General features: G+C 41.3%; 1 protein-coding gene across 1 annotated transcript; it reads right to left on the bottom strand.

Annotated features, from left to right (window-relative positions):
• Positions 1-12204: 12204 nt before the first annotated feature.
• Positions 12205-15561, bottom strand: LOC146007004 (uncharacterized). The gene is made up of 3 exons (XM_083145410.1): positions 15518-15561; positions 12989-13030; positions 12205-12488 (listed from the first exon to the last, which is right to left on the bottom strand). Exons 1-3 carry the CDS (start codon positions 15549-15551, stop codon positions 12220-12222), a joined length of 345 nt encoding a protein of 114 aa, XP_083001536.1. The 5' UTR covers positions 15552-15561; the 3' UTR covers positions 12205-12219.
• Between the last annotated feature and the right edge of the window lie 312 nt (positions 15562-15873).

Here is a 15873-nt window from a genome sequence, read left to right as displayed (position 1 = left end):
GGCGATCCGTCTCGTGGGCGGGGATTGGTTTGTGCGGCCGGAGCACCGTGTGCGGCTCCGGCCGCACCAACCAGAATAAGGGCCAAAGAGAAGAGCTTCCTGAGTGCCGAGGATCTCTGCGCTGCAGCGCCACCTACAGGCAGCTCAGCAGTACATCCTTAGCTTTCTCCCAGCAGCTTGCACAGGACAGCCTTCGGCTCCGAGAGAGCCGTGACCCTCCTGCGCCCCAGTGGCGCCGGCTCCCCCCCCCGCGACCGCTGGGGCTGCCTATGCCTAGTTACGCCACTGAGGGCACTGACAGTAATGAAGGGTAAACATTTCCATCATAGAAATATGAAGTGAAATGGAGAAATATTTTTTTCACATTTCTTATCACAGGGCCTAATTCAGACCAGATCGTACAAATTCATAGGCAATCCTGTGATGAAAGCCTGCTACTTTTTTTTAATCGTCGGCCATTCGCAAGGTGATTGACATGAAGCCGGCATTTGGGGGAGGTAACCCAAGGTATTCTGGGAGTGTCAGAACAAAAAACGCAGGCGTGGCCAGGCATTTGAAGGGAGGGTGTGTGACGTCCGCTCCAGCCCCTGATCTGACTTATTCTATTGCAGCCACCAAGTAAGTCCATGGGAACTTACACTCTGCACACATGGGGAAATCATTTGATGGTGGGCGTCTTGTGAATGAATTTTCAGACTAATACCCGATCCAGTTTTTCGCAAGCCATCCAAAGGGCAGGATTTCACTCTGGCAGAGCGGCGTATACCTGGTTGCTGGGCTCTTAAAATCAACAGCCATGCAATCGGGTGTGAATTAGATCATCCACAACTCCATATTGAAATAATGGCATAGTTTGAGCTCTGATCCAGTTTTAGACAAAACATTAAACATTAAGGACCCTTTGGTAACGTCTGAAGTCTTGATACTGTAGATGTACTTACAGGTTGGTATCTTTTTCTGGTTGCATGAATTGTCTTTTATTTGATTATTGGTTAGAAGTTCATGCACCTCGTCACTACAACTGTAATAAAGATTTTACAGGGCATCACACGTGATAGAAAATTTGTGGTGTATAGAACATCATTACTTACCCTTGCGAGAACTTCTCATATGCTGTAAAACCGTATGTTATTACATAGATCATAAATCACAAAGGCTTGTTTGCACTGGACTCAAATATACCTCCCATGGCAAAAATGTGATGATTAACAATATTGTCCTGGAGAATGCACACTCATGATGATAGTCAATATATAAAAAAGAATGTAATTCCCAGTTATAGGTACATTTTATATAAACATGAACACAAAGATGTATAAATGAAGCAGAGGTAATCTAGATAATAAATATACAGTAGCATAATCCAATTGAGAATTCACTTTTATAATTAGTATTACTTTTGAACAAAAAGCATCCATCGCTCAAGACCTGACAAAGCATAATGTCCTAGTCGTCCCGTCCCCCCCCAAAAAAAACCACACACATCACCACAGTTTAAAGCAGCCTCCTTTAAAGCCCTATTCAAAACACATGTTGACAAGGCAGGTCAGTCATGATGTCCTGACATTAATCGTTTATGTTGTTGACCGGAACAATAACTGTCATCCTCCTAGGTGTTCTCCTCCAGACAACCCTCTGCTTAAGATCTAAGAGAGGGACTATGAATACATTAGCAAACCATGTATAGAGAGAGTTACATTTGGGTGGGATGTATTGAACCTGAAATATAAAATGCAGTTTAAAAAATAATTTACCCTGTATAGAAACAAAATAAAGTCACACAAATCTAACTGTCTCTGTACATGTGACTTCTGCCCCACCTGTATTTGTACTGCGATCAGATCTGAATAAGGGCATACAGTATGCTTGGATTGTGACCTGATTAGTCTCTGTCTCTTCCCTATGGTTTGTGTGCTCTATTAACAAATCCAGCCTGGCATGCTTGGAACTATGGTGTAACTAAAGATTTTGCTTCCCCCCCCCCCCCCGCAAAAAAATATTTCTTATGCCAGCCCCTTACCACATCTCCATTTGCCATTTTGTTAAAACAAATCGGTAAGTTCCTAGACAATTTAACTACCAGTGTGAACATTAAAAATGTGCCCTCACACCCAATTGATATTATAAAAACTGTGCTCATGCAGTAGGAACGCATTCCAAAAAAGTGTGGCTTCACTGCAACCTGCGAGAAAAGATCTCATACCCCAGTTCTGCAAATGGCACACCCATGCCCCTTACATTATTTATCCTTTTCCCTCCTTATAATAATGCACATACACATTATGCCCATTACACCACACACTGTAATAACACTTACATGTAATGCCACACACTGTAATGCCCCCAGTACTTATGCTTATATACAGTACTTAATGGCTCCAGTATTATTTATTTAGTTTCTTATATAGCGCAGCAGATTCCATTGCGCTTAACAATTGTACTATAGTGTAGTGTAGTTCCAGTTACACATAATGCCCCAAAAGTGCCACTTACACAATGTCCACAAAAATGCACCTTGCAAATGCCCGAAAAGTACCCATTATACACAATGCCCCAAAAAACAGCAAATTATACATAAAGCCAACAGTAGTGCCACTTATGAAATGCCTGGTGAAGTGTCACTTACACATAATGCCCCAAATGTGTCACTTACACATGGTGCCCCTAGTAGTGCCACTTACACATAATTCCCCCCAAAGTGCCACACACAATGCCCCCAGTGCTTCTCACCCTCAAGCACTGCCTCCACGGCCGTGGCTGCTACCACCTCTGCTACAACTGTCTAAGGGGAGAAGAATGGAGATCTTGCTCCCGCTACCCTCTCACTGAGGGCCTTATTTTGGTTCATTCTTTCTGACAAAATCCTTCTTAGATGGACAAAATCATGTGCACTGCAGGGGGGGCAGATGTAACATGTGCAGAGAGAATTAGATTTGGGTGAGTAATTTTGTTTCTGTGCAGGGAAAATACTGACTGCTTTATTTTTACACTGCAATATAGATCTCACTTTGAAGTAAAACCCCACCCAAATCTAATTCTCTCTGCACAAGTAACACATGCCCCACTTGCAGTGCACATGGTTTTGCCCATCTAAGAAGGATTTTGTCAGAAAGAATGAACCAAAATAAGGCCCTGAGTCTGGCAGATACTTCAATATGGTGCTGGCTCATGATTCAATCAGAGCTTGCAGTCCAGCAAACAACTGCTAACTGTGGCTGCCAGTCCACATGGTGTAATTGGCTGACAACCGGCATCATATTTGATATGTCCACCAGCACTGGTTTTGGCACCTCTTGTGCCCCCAAGTCCCTGCAGGGGCAGCAGTGGTTATTACTATGCCAGTGCTTGGAACCAACTCATGGGCACTGGCTTATTTATAATTGTTGCAGAGTCTACGGTGCACACAACCCGTGAGATCAATGGGGACCCAAACCACATGCCCTGTGCCCATTTTGTCTACACTTTCTTCCTGAAGTCCCATGTTAGCAGGGGCATAGCTGGTGGAGCATGAGCTCCGGGCGCCGAAATATCACAGAGCGCCAGAGCCGAGCACCGCAAACTGTGCCACTGGCCCCCCCGGCCTGCTCGCCTGCTCCCTTGCTCGCTCCCCCACCCGCTCCCCGCTGTGCCCGGCTGAGTGTCCACTGTCCGTCGCTATTTTCAATTCAAGCCTCCCGCTGGACTGCTAGCCAATAGGCGCTTGCGGTGCAGCAGCCAATCAAAAGCAGCATTGGTGGCTGCTGGACTGCGAGCACCTATTGGCTAGCGGTCCAGCGGGAGACTAAATTGAAAATAGCGACTGACAGGCTCAGCTGATCACAGCAGAGAGTGGGGGGGGGGGAGCTAGAGTCCCCTTGGCAATGAGCTATTTAATCCCCGTTGGCAACAAGGAATTTTAGCCCCCCTTGGCAAGAGCAATTTCAGTCTCCCTTGGCATTGAGCAATTAGCCTCTTGGCATCGAGCATGAAGCCCATGGCAATGAGCATGTAGGTAAGTGGCACTTATGTGTTATATGTGTAATGGGCATTACAGTTTGTCATATTGTATGTAATGGGCATTACGGTTTGTTATTTAGTATGTAATGAGTATCGTGTGTTGCCTTATGTGTAATTGGCATTACGGCATGTGGTTTTATGTGTAATGGGTATTACAGAGTTCGCTAAAATGTGCAATGGGCATTACGGTGTGTGCTATAATGTTAGTGAAACATGCCTTAGCTCCGGGCACCATTGCACCTAGCTACACCACTGCGTGTCGGCAACAGCAGCACTGCAGAAAACACCAGAAAATTGGTCCGCTTGCCCTTTTGCACATGCACAATATCCTCTTGGACTTAGTTATGGTCCCCTGGTGACCTAGTGCCCATAATCTACAGCACTGCTGTCGGGAGAGGAGGGGGCCCAGATGGAGTCTGCACACATCTCCTCTATAGAAGTGTCCCTACTCATGGGGCTGTAATCTGTGTACTGGGTGCCAAAAATCTCAAATCAGCTTGCAGGTTTTAATACAGAGAGAATATTGGTTGCTGGAGCCGCACAGGATGTGTCCCTCCTGGGTATAGCTAGAAATTGGGGTGTGTTTTTCTAAAGCCAAACTACTGTACCTTTTTTATTTCACAGGTTGGTGTGAATACACCTAATGTCATTTGAGTGGTGCTTGGTGGTGCTCCCTGAGCTAGAAGAATACATCAATTTAAAAGGAGAAACAGAAAGCTCTTTTTTGGGACACTTGTAGTGGTTATCGGGGGGATTAACAGGAAATATATCTTGCATAGTAATATGAATTATGTTTAAAACGTAACTTTTAATGAAATTATCTTTAGAATAAGATTTACATATATAGTATATGAAAGAAAAATATTTCTTTCATATACTATATATGTAAATCTTATTCTAAAGATACTGTATTTGATTGCTGATAAATTGATAAAAATGCCTAGCAACTGGCTGGTCACTGTTTGCCTTCAGTAATGCTGCCCGAATGGCAGAGCGATGAAGCACCATTCGTTTCTTAAACTGCCGCTCGGTTTTGAAGACATATTGAAGGGAACAGGGACACGTGATGATATAAACCACACATTTTGTGGTACATGTCAGATGACACCTGATATTGTAGACTATTCCCGTAAAGGGATGATGGAAGGATGAACCCACCTGTTAAAACCCACAAGTTACACAATTAGAGCATTTGAAACAAATTAGGAGTCCCCAAAAATGTGGTGTCACAATGTTTACCCAAATTGGTCACATCGGTCTTGACCAATATATTCCTCAAATTCATATTTCTATGATAACAAGGTCTTAATTTGTGTTTCACAAGATGTAATTCATGATCTGTATTGCTTAGGGGCCACAATTGCTTTGCTTTTTTGTCCAATGCGGGGGATAAATGATTATAAGTACTAACCCAAGTAAATGTGTTCTTATTACCTTCAACAGAGTTCTCTGTCGACTTAGTGGCCAGGAGTTTGTCCCTAGATATTGATAGTGCCTTCTGTTTCATTCTGTCTAAATTGATATGACAGTAGCACCGTTCAATATACTTATTGTACATTATGTTTACTGTAGTTGCCTATCAGTTTCTTCTTTCTCACTCGTGATCCAAAGAACACAAAGAAATTGACTGTATGGTAATGAATCCTTGAGTACTTTTGGATGTGCACTAGAGGATAAAAGTAAATTATTCCTATCCGTTGTTTTGGAAAAGAGAGTAGTATCCAACTTTTGCCCATTCTTAATTATTGTTACATCAAGATAATTAACTGTACTAGCACTAATTTGAAAAGTTAGTTTGACCAGGATAGGTGAGGCATTATGTTTATCAATCAATGAAATCAACTCCTCCTCCTTACCTGTCCAAAATAGATCATCAATATAACAAAAATAGGTGTATATCTTTCTGAAAAGAAAATATAGTTTTTAATCATGAACATAAATCCATAGGCGAACGACGTGGCCATGTTCGACCCCATCGCTACTCCAGCAACCTGTAAATAAAAATTACTATCATAATAAAATTATTTTTGGTTAAAACCAATTCCAATAATGTGATGAAAAAATGTATAAAGAGGTTTATTATCAAGTAGTCTTCTAATTACCTGCAGCCCCATTGTGTAGGGGATGCTGGTATAAAGACCACATACAGTATGTCAATTGTACACAGTAAACAATCTGCAGGTAGGTCACTTCTAGATCTCAATGTCTGTAATAATGTTGTTGTGTCTTTAAGGAAGGTTGGCTGAGATTGTATGACCGGTTATAGATACCCGTCTAAAAACACAGAAATAGGTTGATAAATCAATCCACGTGCCGAAATAATCGAGCATCCACAGTGAACGTGGTAACCTTAGATGGTGTTCCTTGACCGAGAACATTGTTGGGCTGCTCTCACATATTTATGACATAGAGATGCGCTCTTCCCCACACCTTTTTTGTCCCAACACCTTTACTAGTAGACATGCTGCTACTTCAATTACACAGAATTCAAAATCAAGTATCCAACAGCATTGTGAACCTTCCCATGAATGACCTTCTAGCTCTGTTTGAGCTGTCACCTCTAAAATAGCCACAACAGAAACTCAATTGCCCCTTACTGAGGCTACTAAAGGAACTGGGCATTCACAGAACCCTCAGAAGAGTATAATGTCCATGAGTGCAATTTACGACCTTCCACAAGTTCAGCCATTTGTAGATGTGACAATGAGAGTAAGTTATGATGTACTATATATATATATATATATATATATAAACCAAGGCGGTCTGGATTTGGAGTCACACTCAAAATTAAAGTGGAAAAACACACTACAGGCTGATCCAACTTTGATGTAATGTCCTTAAAACAAGTCAAAATGAGGCTCAGTAGTGTGTGTGTGTCCTCCATGTGCCTCTATGACCTTCCTACAACGGCTGGGCATGCTCCTGATGAGGTGGCAGATGGTCTCCTGAGGGATCTCCTCCCAGACCTGGACTAAAGCATCTGCCAACTCCTGGACAGTCTGTTGTGCAACGCAGCGTTAATGGATGGAGAGAGACATTATTTCCCAGATGTGCTCAACTGGATTCAGGTCTGGGGAACGGGTCTGGGGAAGTATCAATGCCTTTGTCTTGCAGGAACTGCTGACACACTCCAGCCACATGAGGTTTAGCATTTTCTTGCATTAGGAGGAACCCAGGGCCAACCGCACCAGCATATGGATCTGAGGATCTCATCTCAGTACCTAATGGCAGTCAGGCTACCTCTGGTGAGCACATGGAGGGCTGTGTGGCCCCCAAAGAAATGCCACCCCCCACCATTACTCAGTGTGAACCTGCTTTCATCTGTGAAGAGCACGCCCTGCCAGGGGCGAATTTGCCAATCTTGGTGTTCTCTGGAAAATGCCAAACGTCCTGCACGTCTATGCGCCATAAAATCATAGACCAAGTGCCCGTTACACCACGAGGGGGCAACAGGGGTAAAGCCCTGTTGCAGTTGGATGCCAGGTGGATCCACAAGATGGACACGGTACAGCCGAGGGGATTGAATGAATCCCTCTGGCTAGGCTGTTTCCTGTAAAATTGCGGTATGCCAGACCCACCACGGAGTAGGCCCAACCACAGTGCAAGTAGCAAGGGGACAGTATCAGTATGGAAGTTGTTATGGCAGGTATGACAGTGGGGGTAATTAGAAACATACCCGTATAGACCCTAGATGGGTCATCCTTGTAATTAAAAAGTCATGGGGAAGTTATAACGGGTGGGTTAACGTTAACGTGAGCCACGTAAATAATAATTTCTTTTTGTGAAATAAATAGAGTAGGATTGCCAGCACCCAGAGATGGGGAATTTTATAATAAGGGTTAATACACAGAACCCATCCCAGCACAATAGGCACCAGGATCACGGGATGGAAACCCACAAGATTTTTAATATGACACGGCCAATATAAACAAAAGGCACATTTTTTAACTATTCACCACCCGAAGTAATTGATTAATCACTATAATCCCGAAGATTAAACGGGGTCTGAAGACTGCACTTATAGAACACATATTGTATTTTTATATATATATGCGCATGTTTTAATAGAAATGTTTAGCTAGATGTGCCAATGATTCTGTGTGTTTGTTTCCGTTTTTGTTGCAGAGCACTGGTTGTCTTGGCAACCAGACGCCCTGACCGCCGGACATGGCTGAACACGACGTGACAGTGCTGCGCAGACCTGTGGCGTCACACACGCCGGGAACACGGGCGGAGATGTAGCAGGGAGACGCTGACAGCACGCCGAGCGCGCCATGGAGGGGGAGAGGAAGAGGCGTAGTTAGTAAGTAAATCTATTTAAACACTGTTTTTACACATGTATGTTCACTTGTTTAGGCTTGAGAAAGGGGCGCAGCCCCGAAACGTTGTCCACCTATTAAACACTAGAGGTTGTTTTTTCACTTTTGCAACGACTCAGAGTGCCTCCTTGTGGAAAAACACACTACAGGCTGATCCAACTTTGATGTAATGTCCTTAAAACAAGTCAAAATGAGGCTCAGTAGTGTGTGTGGCCTCCATGTGCCTCTATGACCTTCCTACAACGGCTGGGCATGCTCCTGATGAGGTGGCAGATGGTCTACTGAGGGATCTCCTCCCAGACCTGGACTAAAGCATCTGCCAACTCCTGGACAGTCTGTTGTGCAACGCAGCGTTAATGGATGGAGAGAGAAATTATGTCCCAGATGTGCTCAACTGGATTCAGGTCTGGGGAATGGGTCTGGGGAAGCATCAATGCCTTTTTCTTGCAGGAACTGCTGACACACTCCAGCCACATGAGGTTTAGCATTTTCTTGCATTAGGAGGAACCCAGGGCCAACCGCACCAGCATATGGATCTGAGGATCTCATCTCAGTACCTAATGGCAGTCAGGCTACCTCTGGTGAGCACATGGAGGGCTGTGTGGCCCCCAAAGAAATGCCACCCCCCACCATTACGCAGTGTGAACCTGCTTTCATCTGCGAAGAGCACGCCCTGCCAGGGGTGAATTTGCCAATCTTGGTGTTCTCTGGAAAATGCCAAACGTCCTGCACGGTGTTGGGCTGTAAGCACAACCCCCACCTGTGGACGTCAGGCCCTCATAACACCCTCATGGAGTTTGTTTCTGACCGTTTTAGTAGACAAATGCAAATTTTTAGCCTACTGGAGGTCATTTTGCAGGGCTCTGGCAGTGCTCCTCCTTTTCCTCCTTGCACAAAGGCAGAGGTAGCGGTCCTGCTGATGGGTTGTTGCCCTCCTACGGCCCCCTCCTGATGTACTGGCCTGTCTCCTGGTAGCGCCTCCATGCTCTGGACACTATGCTGACAGACACAACAAACCTTCTTGCCACAATGCGCATTAAGGTGCCATCCTGGATGAGCTGCACTACCTGAGCCACTTGTGTGGGTTGTAGACTCTGTCTCATGCTACCACTAGAGAGAAAGCACTGCAAGCTTTCAAAAGTGATTCAAACATCAGCCAGAAAGCATAGGAGCTGGGAAGTGGCCTCTGGTCACCACCTGCAGAACAACTCCTCTATTGTGGGTGTCTTGCTAATTGCCTATAATTTCCACCTATTGTCTATTCAATTTGCACAACAGCATGCAAAATTGATTGACAATCAGTGTTGTTTCCTAAGTTGACAGTTTGATTTCAAAGAAGTGTGATTGACTTGGAGTTACATTGTGTTGTTTAAGTGTTCCCTTTTTGTTTTTTGGGAAGCATAGGTGCCGATTCTGTGGGTGCTTGAGGGCCCAAGCACCCACGGAAATTGATGAGCACCCACCCGCTCAACAGCGGCCCACATGCCCGTGTCCCACTGCACTCCCCTTCCCTCGTCGCTGGCACAGGTACTGTGTGAGCATTTATGTATTTGGCACTGTGGGGGCATTTATGTATTTGGCACTGTGGGGGCATTTATGTATTTGGCACTGTTGCCATAATTTGAATATTGGAGACAACTGTACTGCGTAATATAAATCAGTATTATTTTGTGGCCACGCCCATTTCCCATGAAGCCACTCCCCTATATTTTTGGCTTGGACACCCACCAGCAAAAACATAAATCGGCACCTATGTTGGGAAGTGTATATTGAGAATGCTACTTTGGAAGTTGCAAATGGGAGGAAAACTGTAGATCTGACAAAAAATATAATGATTGTGAATGTATTTAGTTTACAATCTATGTTGTTGATTGTACCTGTTAAGGAAGCCACCAAAAGTACCATCTCATAACCATTGGTATTGCATTGTCATGCTTGACAAACAAAAAGAAAAGAAAATCCACGTGTACAAATATTTGGCACTTGTGTAGTTTCACGGCGCCAGTATGGCGCCGTGCGTCTGAGTCCCCTTGCGGGGCTCGGTGGCTCGCTACGCTCCCCACACTATTTAAAATCAACTCCATGCCAACATGGATAGTGGGGATATGAACTATGGAGTTAAGTTACTTTTTTTTAACATAGTTTGTGGCGAGCGTAGAACCCGGAAGTAGCACGGCGCCGTGAAACTACACAAGTACCAAATATTTTAATCATTTAAGAAGAGTATGCCCCAAAAACTTTCGTTTCCATTGAAGTTTACCATGCTTTCTCATAACTCTCCAAATGTTGCACCCCACTTCTCTACTCCCCACACTTGCTTAGTGTATCCCTATTATCCGTTCGGAAAATAAGCTGTTATTTGCAGGACTCTCTCTGCTCATGTCTTGTTATGTAATTATGCATTTTGTTATGTAATTATGCATTTTCTTATTACGTGTCTATGTAATTTCCTTTATTGTTTGTATCTGTCTTTAGTGTACATGGTATGTTGTTTGCCTATGCATGGAGTTACAGAACTCTTTTGGAAGTGAGAAATTTGGCTAAATATGTTGGCACTGTAGATTGAGTTAATTGATCATCTCAGTAGGACCCAAGGGTTTGTAACATCTTTAAATTGAATTACAACATTTCACCAACAATACTTGATCCTATGTTTAAGTCATATGTAATGTCTTTCTTTCAAAATTAAACTGATTCTAGAGATTCAAACAGCTCCCTTGTTTTAGCTTCTGATACTCATGCTAGTACCAGAAAAAAAAAAACTTATTAATAGTCACTTTGATAAGGAGTAAGCATTCTTTGGCAAAGCACATCATAAACCCCATAGCAGCTACAGTATGTAAGCATTAGATTGTCTGTATTAAACTGCCATATATTTGTGCTGTTTTGTCTGTAATTTTAACCATACTACTCACTGCAACCTTTGTCCAATTATAGTCTGAGGAAGAAATAGATTACTGTTAATTCGTTTTAATGGTGTAAAAACTAATATGGGAACAAATGTGTGACCAGATTAAATATTTTTTTCTTATTTTGACTATTTTAATGAATTGCATAACTAAACCATATCAGTGGGATTTTACCAAAACTAAAACATGAAAATTGTCGTAGGACTAAATCCTGGGGTTTATGCACTTTTGTAGTAATTAAAGATGAGAATGGCATTAGTACTGTTCCCTCCTTTGAATATAGAAAGATCATAAGTGATAGGGTCAAATGATCATAATAAATTAATGTGAACGTGTGATTAGTGTGATCATCTGGCATACCAGACTTTGTAAATTCACTGAAATAGTATAATTTTGATTAGTCCTGATCCGAATGAATAATGACTAAACTATCTAATATCTTCACTCTGTTAAGGTGCCCATACGTTGTGGGCTTGAGATGTGAAGCACGCTCCCATGGATGTCAAGCGCACTTCCATGCACATTACATCACAAAGTAAAAAACGTACATTTTGAACTAGATCATATATAGTTCAAAACTCACGCAGCTTTAGCATACAGTACCACATCCATTTGGAACTAGATGCAATGCGATCTAGTCCAAAATTCACGGTGCGCATTGCACCGTGTATCAGCAGCATGAGTGATCATTACAAATTACATTTTGCTTAAACATTCATCTAGTTAGAGATTTTGAAGATAATTGGGGGTATGCAGTCATCACTTGAATGAAATTTATAACTTTAACAAACTGGTTCCTTTTTTGTATTACCATGTATAAACTGTGTACACTGAACAACCAATATAATAATAATAATAATAATTTGGATAAAAATATGTCCAAAAGCGCTCAAGGACAAATTTGAAGTTTATTGTTTAAAAGTTAACCTTTTTTTTTTTTCAAATAACAATGCTTTGGTGCCTGTTTACTAAATTGGAGTGACTTTTTACAGGCTTCATTTTCCACCACCACCATAACCTCCTTGGCCACCATAACCTCCTTGGCCACCATATCCTCCTTGGCCACCATATCCTCCTTGGCCACCAAATCCTCCTTTTCCACTGTTTGCTCCTGGCCCGGCATATCCTCCTTGTGAAACAAATCCACCTTGTCCACCTTGCACGTTGTATCCGCCTTGCGAAACAAATCCACCTTGTCCACCATATCCACCCTGCACGTTATATCCTCCTTGTGAACCAGATCCACCTTGACTTTGGCAGGGATCTAATAAGGAAATACAATACATGTGTTTAGCTGCAATGTTGTTGGATTAGAGACAGTTGCAAATTGATTCGTCATTTGCGAATGCTGCTGACACTGATTGTTGATCATTTTAGTACTGGGCAATATATGCTTGTATGTGTTTAAGCCAAACCTTTTTTCCATACATGACAAGCAGAATTATTTCTGGTGTACTACAATTGATAAACTTAATTAATGCATAACCATGAATATGTTTCTGGCACAACAATGGTTTAAAACATAGACATAAGTAGGACAAAAATGCCAGTGTCATGTGCTGACAAAGATCCTGGGCAAACGTCCCAATGGGATCATATCTTAAGTTAGTTGTCAATTTACATAAGCTAACAATTGTGTAATTTTTTTTGTAGCCAATTTGCATCTGTGATTGTGAACAAATCTGCAACAAACCCTATGTGTACTTTATACATTAAATGGGAGGAAAAAGTTCCCCTGGTATCGGAGATGTCCCTTCTTCTTACCTTGGCATGGGTTTGGTGGGCATTGCTGCACTGGAGCACATGCTGAAAAAAAATGGAAACATTATAACATCCACTGTGGAATGAGAACTGGGACACAACTCTAAAATCTAGACAGTACATGACAAAATTGTCAGACACAATAATGTATATGGGTGTATGTACTATATATATATATATATATATATATATATAGTACAAGAGTCGGCACTCCAATCCAGTACAAGTGATTAAGCACTGGTGCCCTCATGGGTACAGAAAACCCAACATGCCGCAGTGTGAAAAAGATGGCATTCATAGAACGTCATACATCCAAGAAAAAATACTACTTAGTCCTCCGTTCAACATTTTGGTGTTTCCACCTCTATCGAGAACATTGTTCTCGATAGAGGTGGAGCTTAACCATGTTCCATATCACAAAACCGTGCCCCATTCCTTTAAATCACAACCACTTTTTAGCAACACATGTCTTATGTACGAGTATGACCTACACTTGTGAGCTCCGGGTGCTAAATGGGTGACAACAATGTACCATAGAGGCAACACAGGACAATTTTGTGGAGCTTTATTATAATCCTATATACTGTAATAAAAGGCTAATATTGCTCCTCGTCTCTGTGTGGGGTATTCAAGTGCTGTGTGCACCGGCAGCCACTAGATGACACCAGATGGAACAATTCAAGTCCATTTGGGCGCACAAAGCCATCTGTGCTGATATTATGATGTTCCATCATTTTGATAGGCAGGTAGCTTGTAATAAGATAAAAGGGAACAGGGATACTGTTTGCCATGTGCAGCTATTTCACCTTTGAAAAGGTAATGAATCCTGCATCAGAGCTACAGATTGATTGTGATTCAGGTGCAGGATTCAACAAAAGATGGATTGGTAGAAGTTCTTTAAAGATAGTAGTTTATTTGATAGTTGTCACTGGCTAAATATTTCATTGCACCCATAATATTAACCATAAGACCGTCAGATACACAATAAATTGCACATACAGAATTTCAGGGGAGTACTGTCCGCCACTTCAGAAGGTTTATGCTAGGGACAATTATTAAAATAAGTTGCCTATTTATTTGTTTGTTTTGAAATAGTGCAAACAGGAAATAAAATTTTCATACATGGGGACTGTATTAGGCTACCATTGAGCATAGATAACACAAAACACTGCCATAAAAAAGATGTTTTGCAGAATACATAGTAAATGATGCCTAATATGTTTTAATAATTTAGAATATACGTTCCTTGCTTCATTCTTCTCTTCCGTCATATTTATTATCATGGCCAAAGACTACACACTTGGGTTATTGTTAACTGTACAAACATTAAAAGCAGCCTGGTAAAGAATAATTAAATCTTTGCCCAGTAGCAATTTAGACATATAATTAAACAACAAAAATACACTATAACAGAGCATAATTTAACAATATGGTATTCAAATTCTAATATATTTAATTTCTTGCTATAATTTGTCATAAAATAAAATTTCCTATTTTTAATTCAACGTCATATCTGTTTTCTGCTACCTCACCATGCATACTTCTCTGTGATCACTAAAGATATTTTTAAAATAGAAGGTGCATTGCAATAATAATAATAATAATAATAATAATAATAATATTAATTATTATTATTATGAACAGTTGCTTATATAGCATATACACATTCCGCAACGATTTACCGAGAATATTTGAACATTCACATCAGTACCTGCCCCAGTGGAGCTTAAAATCTATATTCCCTACCACATTAATGCTAGGGTTAATTTGTTATGAGCCAATTTAGCCTACCAGTATATTTTTGAATTGTTGGAGGAAGCTGGAGTACCCGGAGGAAACCCACGCAAGAATATACAAACTCCACACAGTTAAATCGAACCCATGACCTCAGTGCTGTGAAGCAGTAATGCTAACCATGACACCCATAATGCCCAGACTTTCATGAGAGTTTAATTACATTAAGAATTATATTTTCCAATATTCTACCTAAATAACCTGGTAATATTGGGCTTCTACGTGCAATAGGTTTACTATAAATTGGTCAGCTAGTACATTTACTAAAGCTTCTAAAAATGAAAAGAAGTGATGATGTCCATAGAAGCCAATCAGATTCTGTCTATTATTTCATTATTGCATCCAAGAAAATTATAGACAGAAGTTGATTGGTTGCTATGGGCAACATCACCTCTTTTCATTTTCAGAAGCTGTAGTAAATTTACTCCCTAGAGTAGGGATGGGGAACCTTCGGCCCTCCAGGTGTTGTTGAACTACACATCCCAGCATGCCCCGCTACAGCTTTGATATTTGGTCATGCTAAAACTGTTGCAGGGCATGCTGGGATGTGTAGTTCAACAACAGCTGGAGGGCCGAAGGTTCCCCATCCCTGCCCTAGAGTAGTGTTTTAAAATTGTGTAAGCCCTAAAAGTGTTTTAATATTATTTCATTTCTTTTTTGTTTGCATTATGCTTTTTGTGCGGATATAAAAAATTATTTTATGCAGATTTATTCATATAAATATTCAGGCATACTCACGGTCCTTGCATTGCTGTCCTCCCTTTGCTGACATGATGTCCTCTCTTAAGATTCTGTAATATACAAGTGTAAAGACTTCCAAGATACTAAGCACTGAAAGAAGATGCTTTTTTATATACAGTGTATACCCTTCACTTATTGCGTAACAGCATTCCAAATCCTACACTAATCAATATAATTTTCCTCTGATATTGTTTAATTAAATGTGTCAGTGTCATTTACCTGTTATTTGCATATTTAAAGTTTGTTCCTGACTTCTTATTTTGAGAACAATTATTTTTTCAGAAATTATAGGTGTGACAAGTCAGTAAAATTATTTTTGTGTATATATATTTAACCATGATTGTTCCATGCAC

This window comes from Crinia signifera, chromosome 6 (assembly GCF_055691185.1).
Source record: "Crinia signifera chromosome 6, ASM5569118v1, whole genome shotgun sequence".
NCBI lineage: Eukaryota > Metazoa > Chordata > Amphibia > Anura > Myobatrachidae > Crinia > Crinia signifera.
Note: the sequence above shows the minus strand (reverse complement) of the source record. Positions and strands in the feature narration are given on the sequence as shown.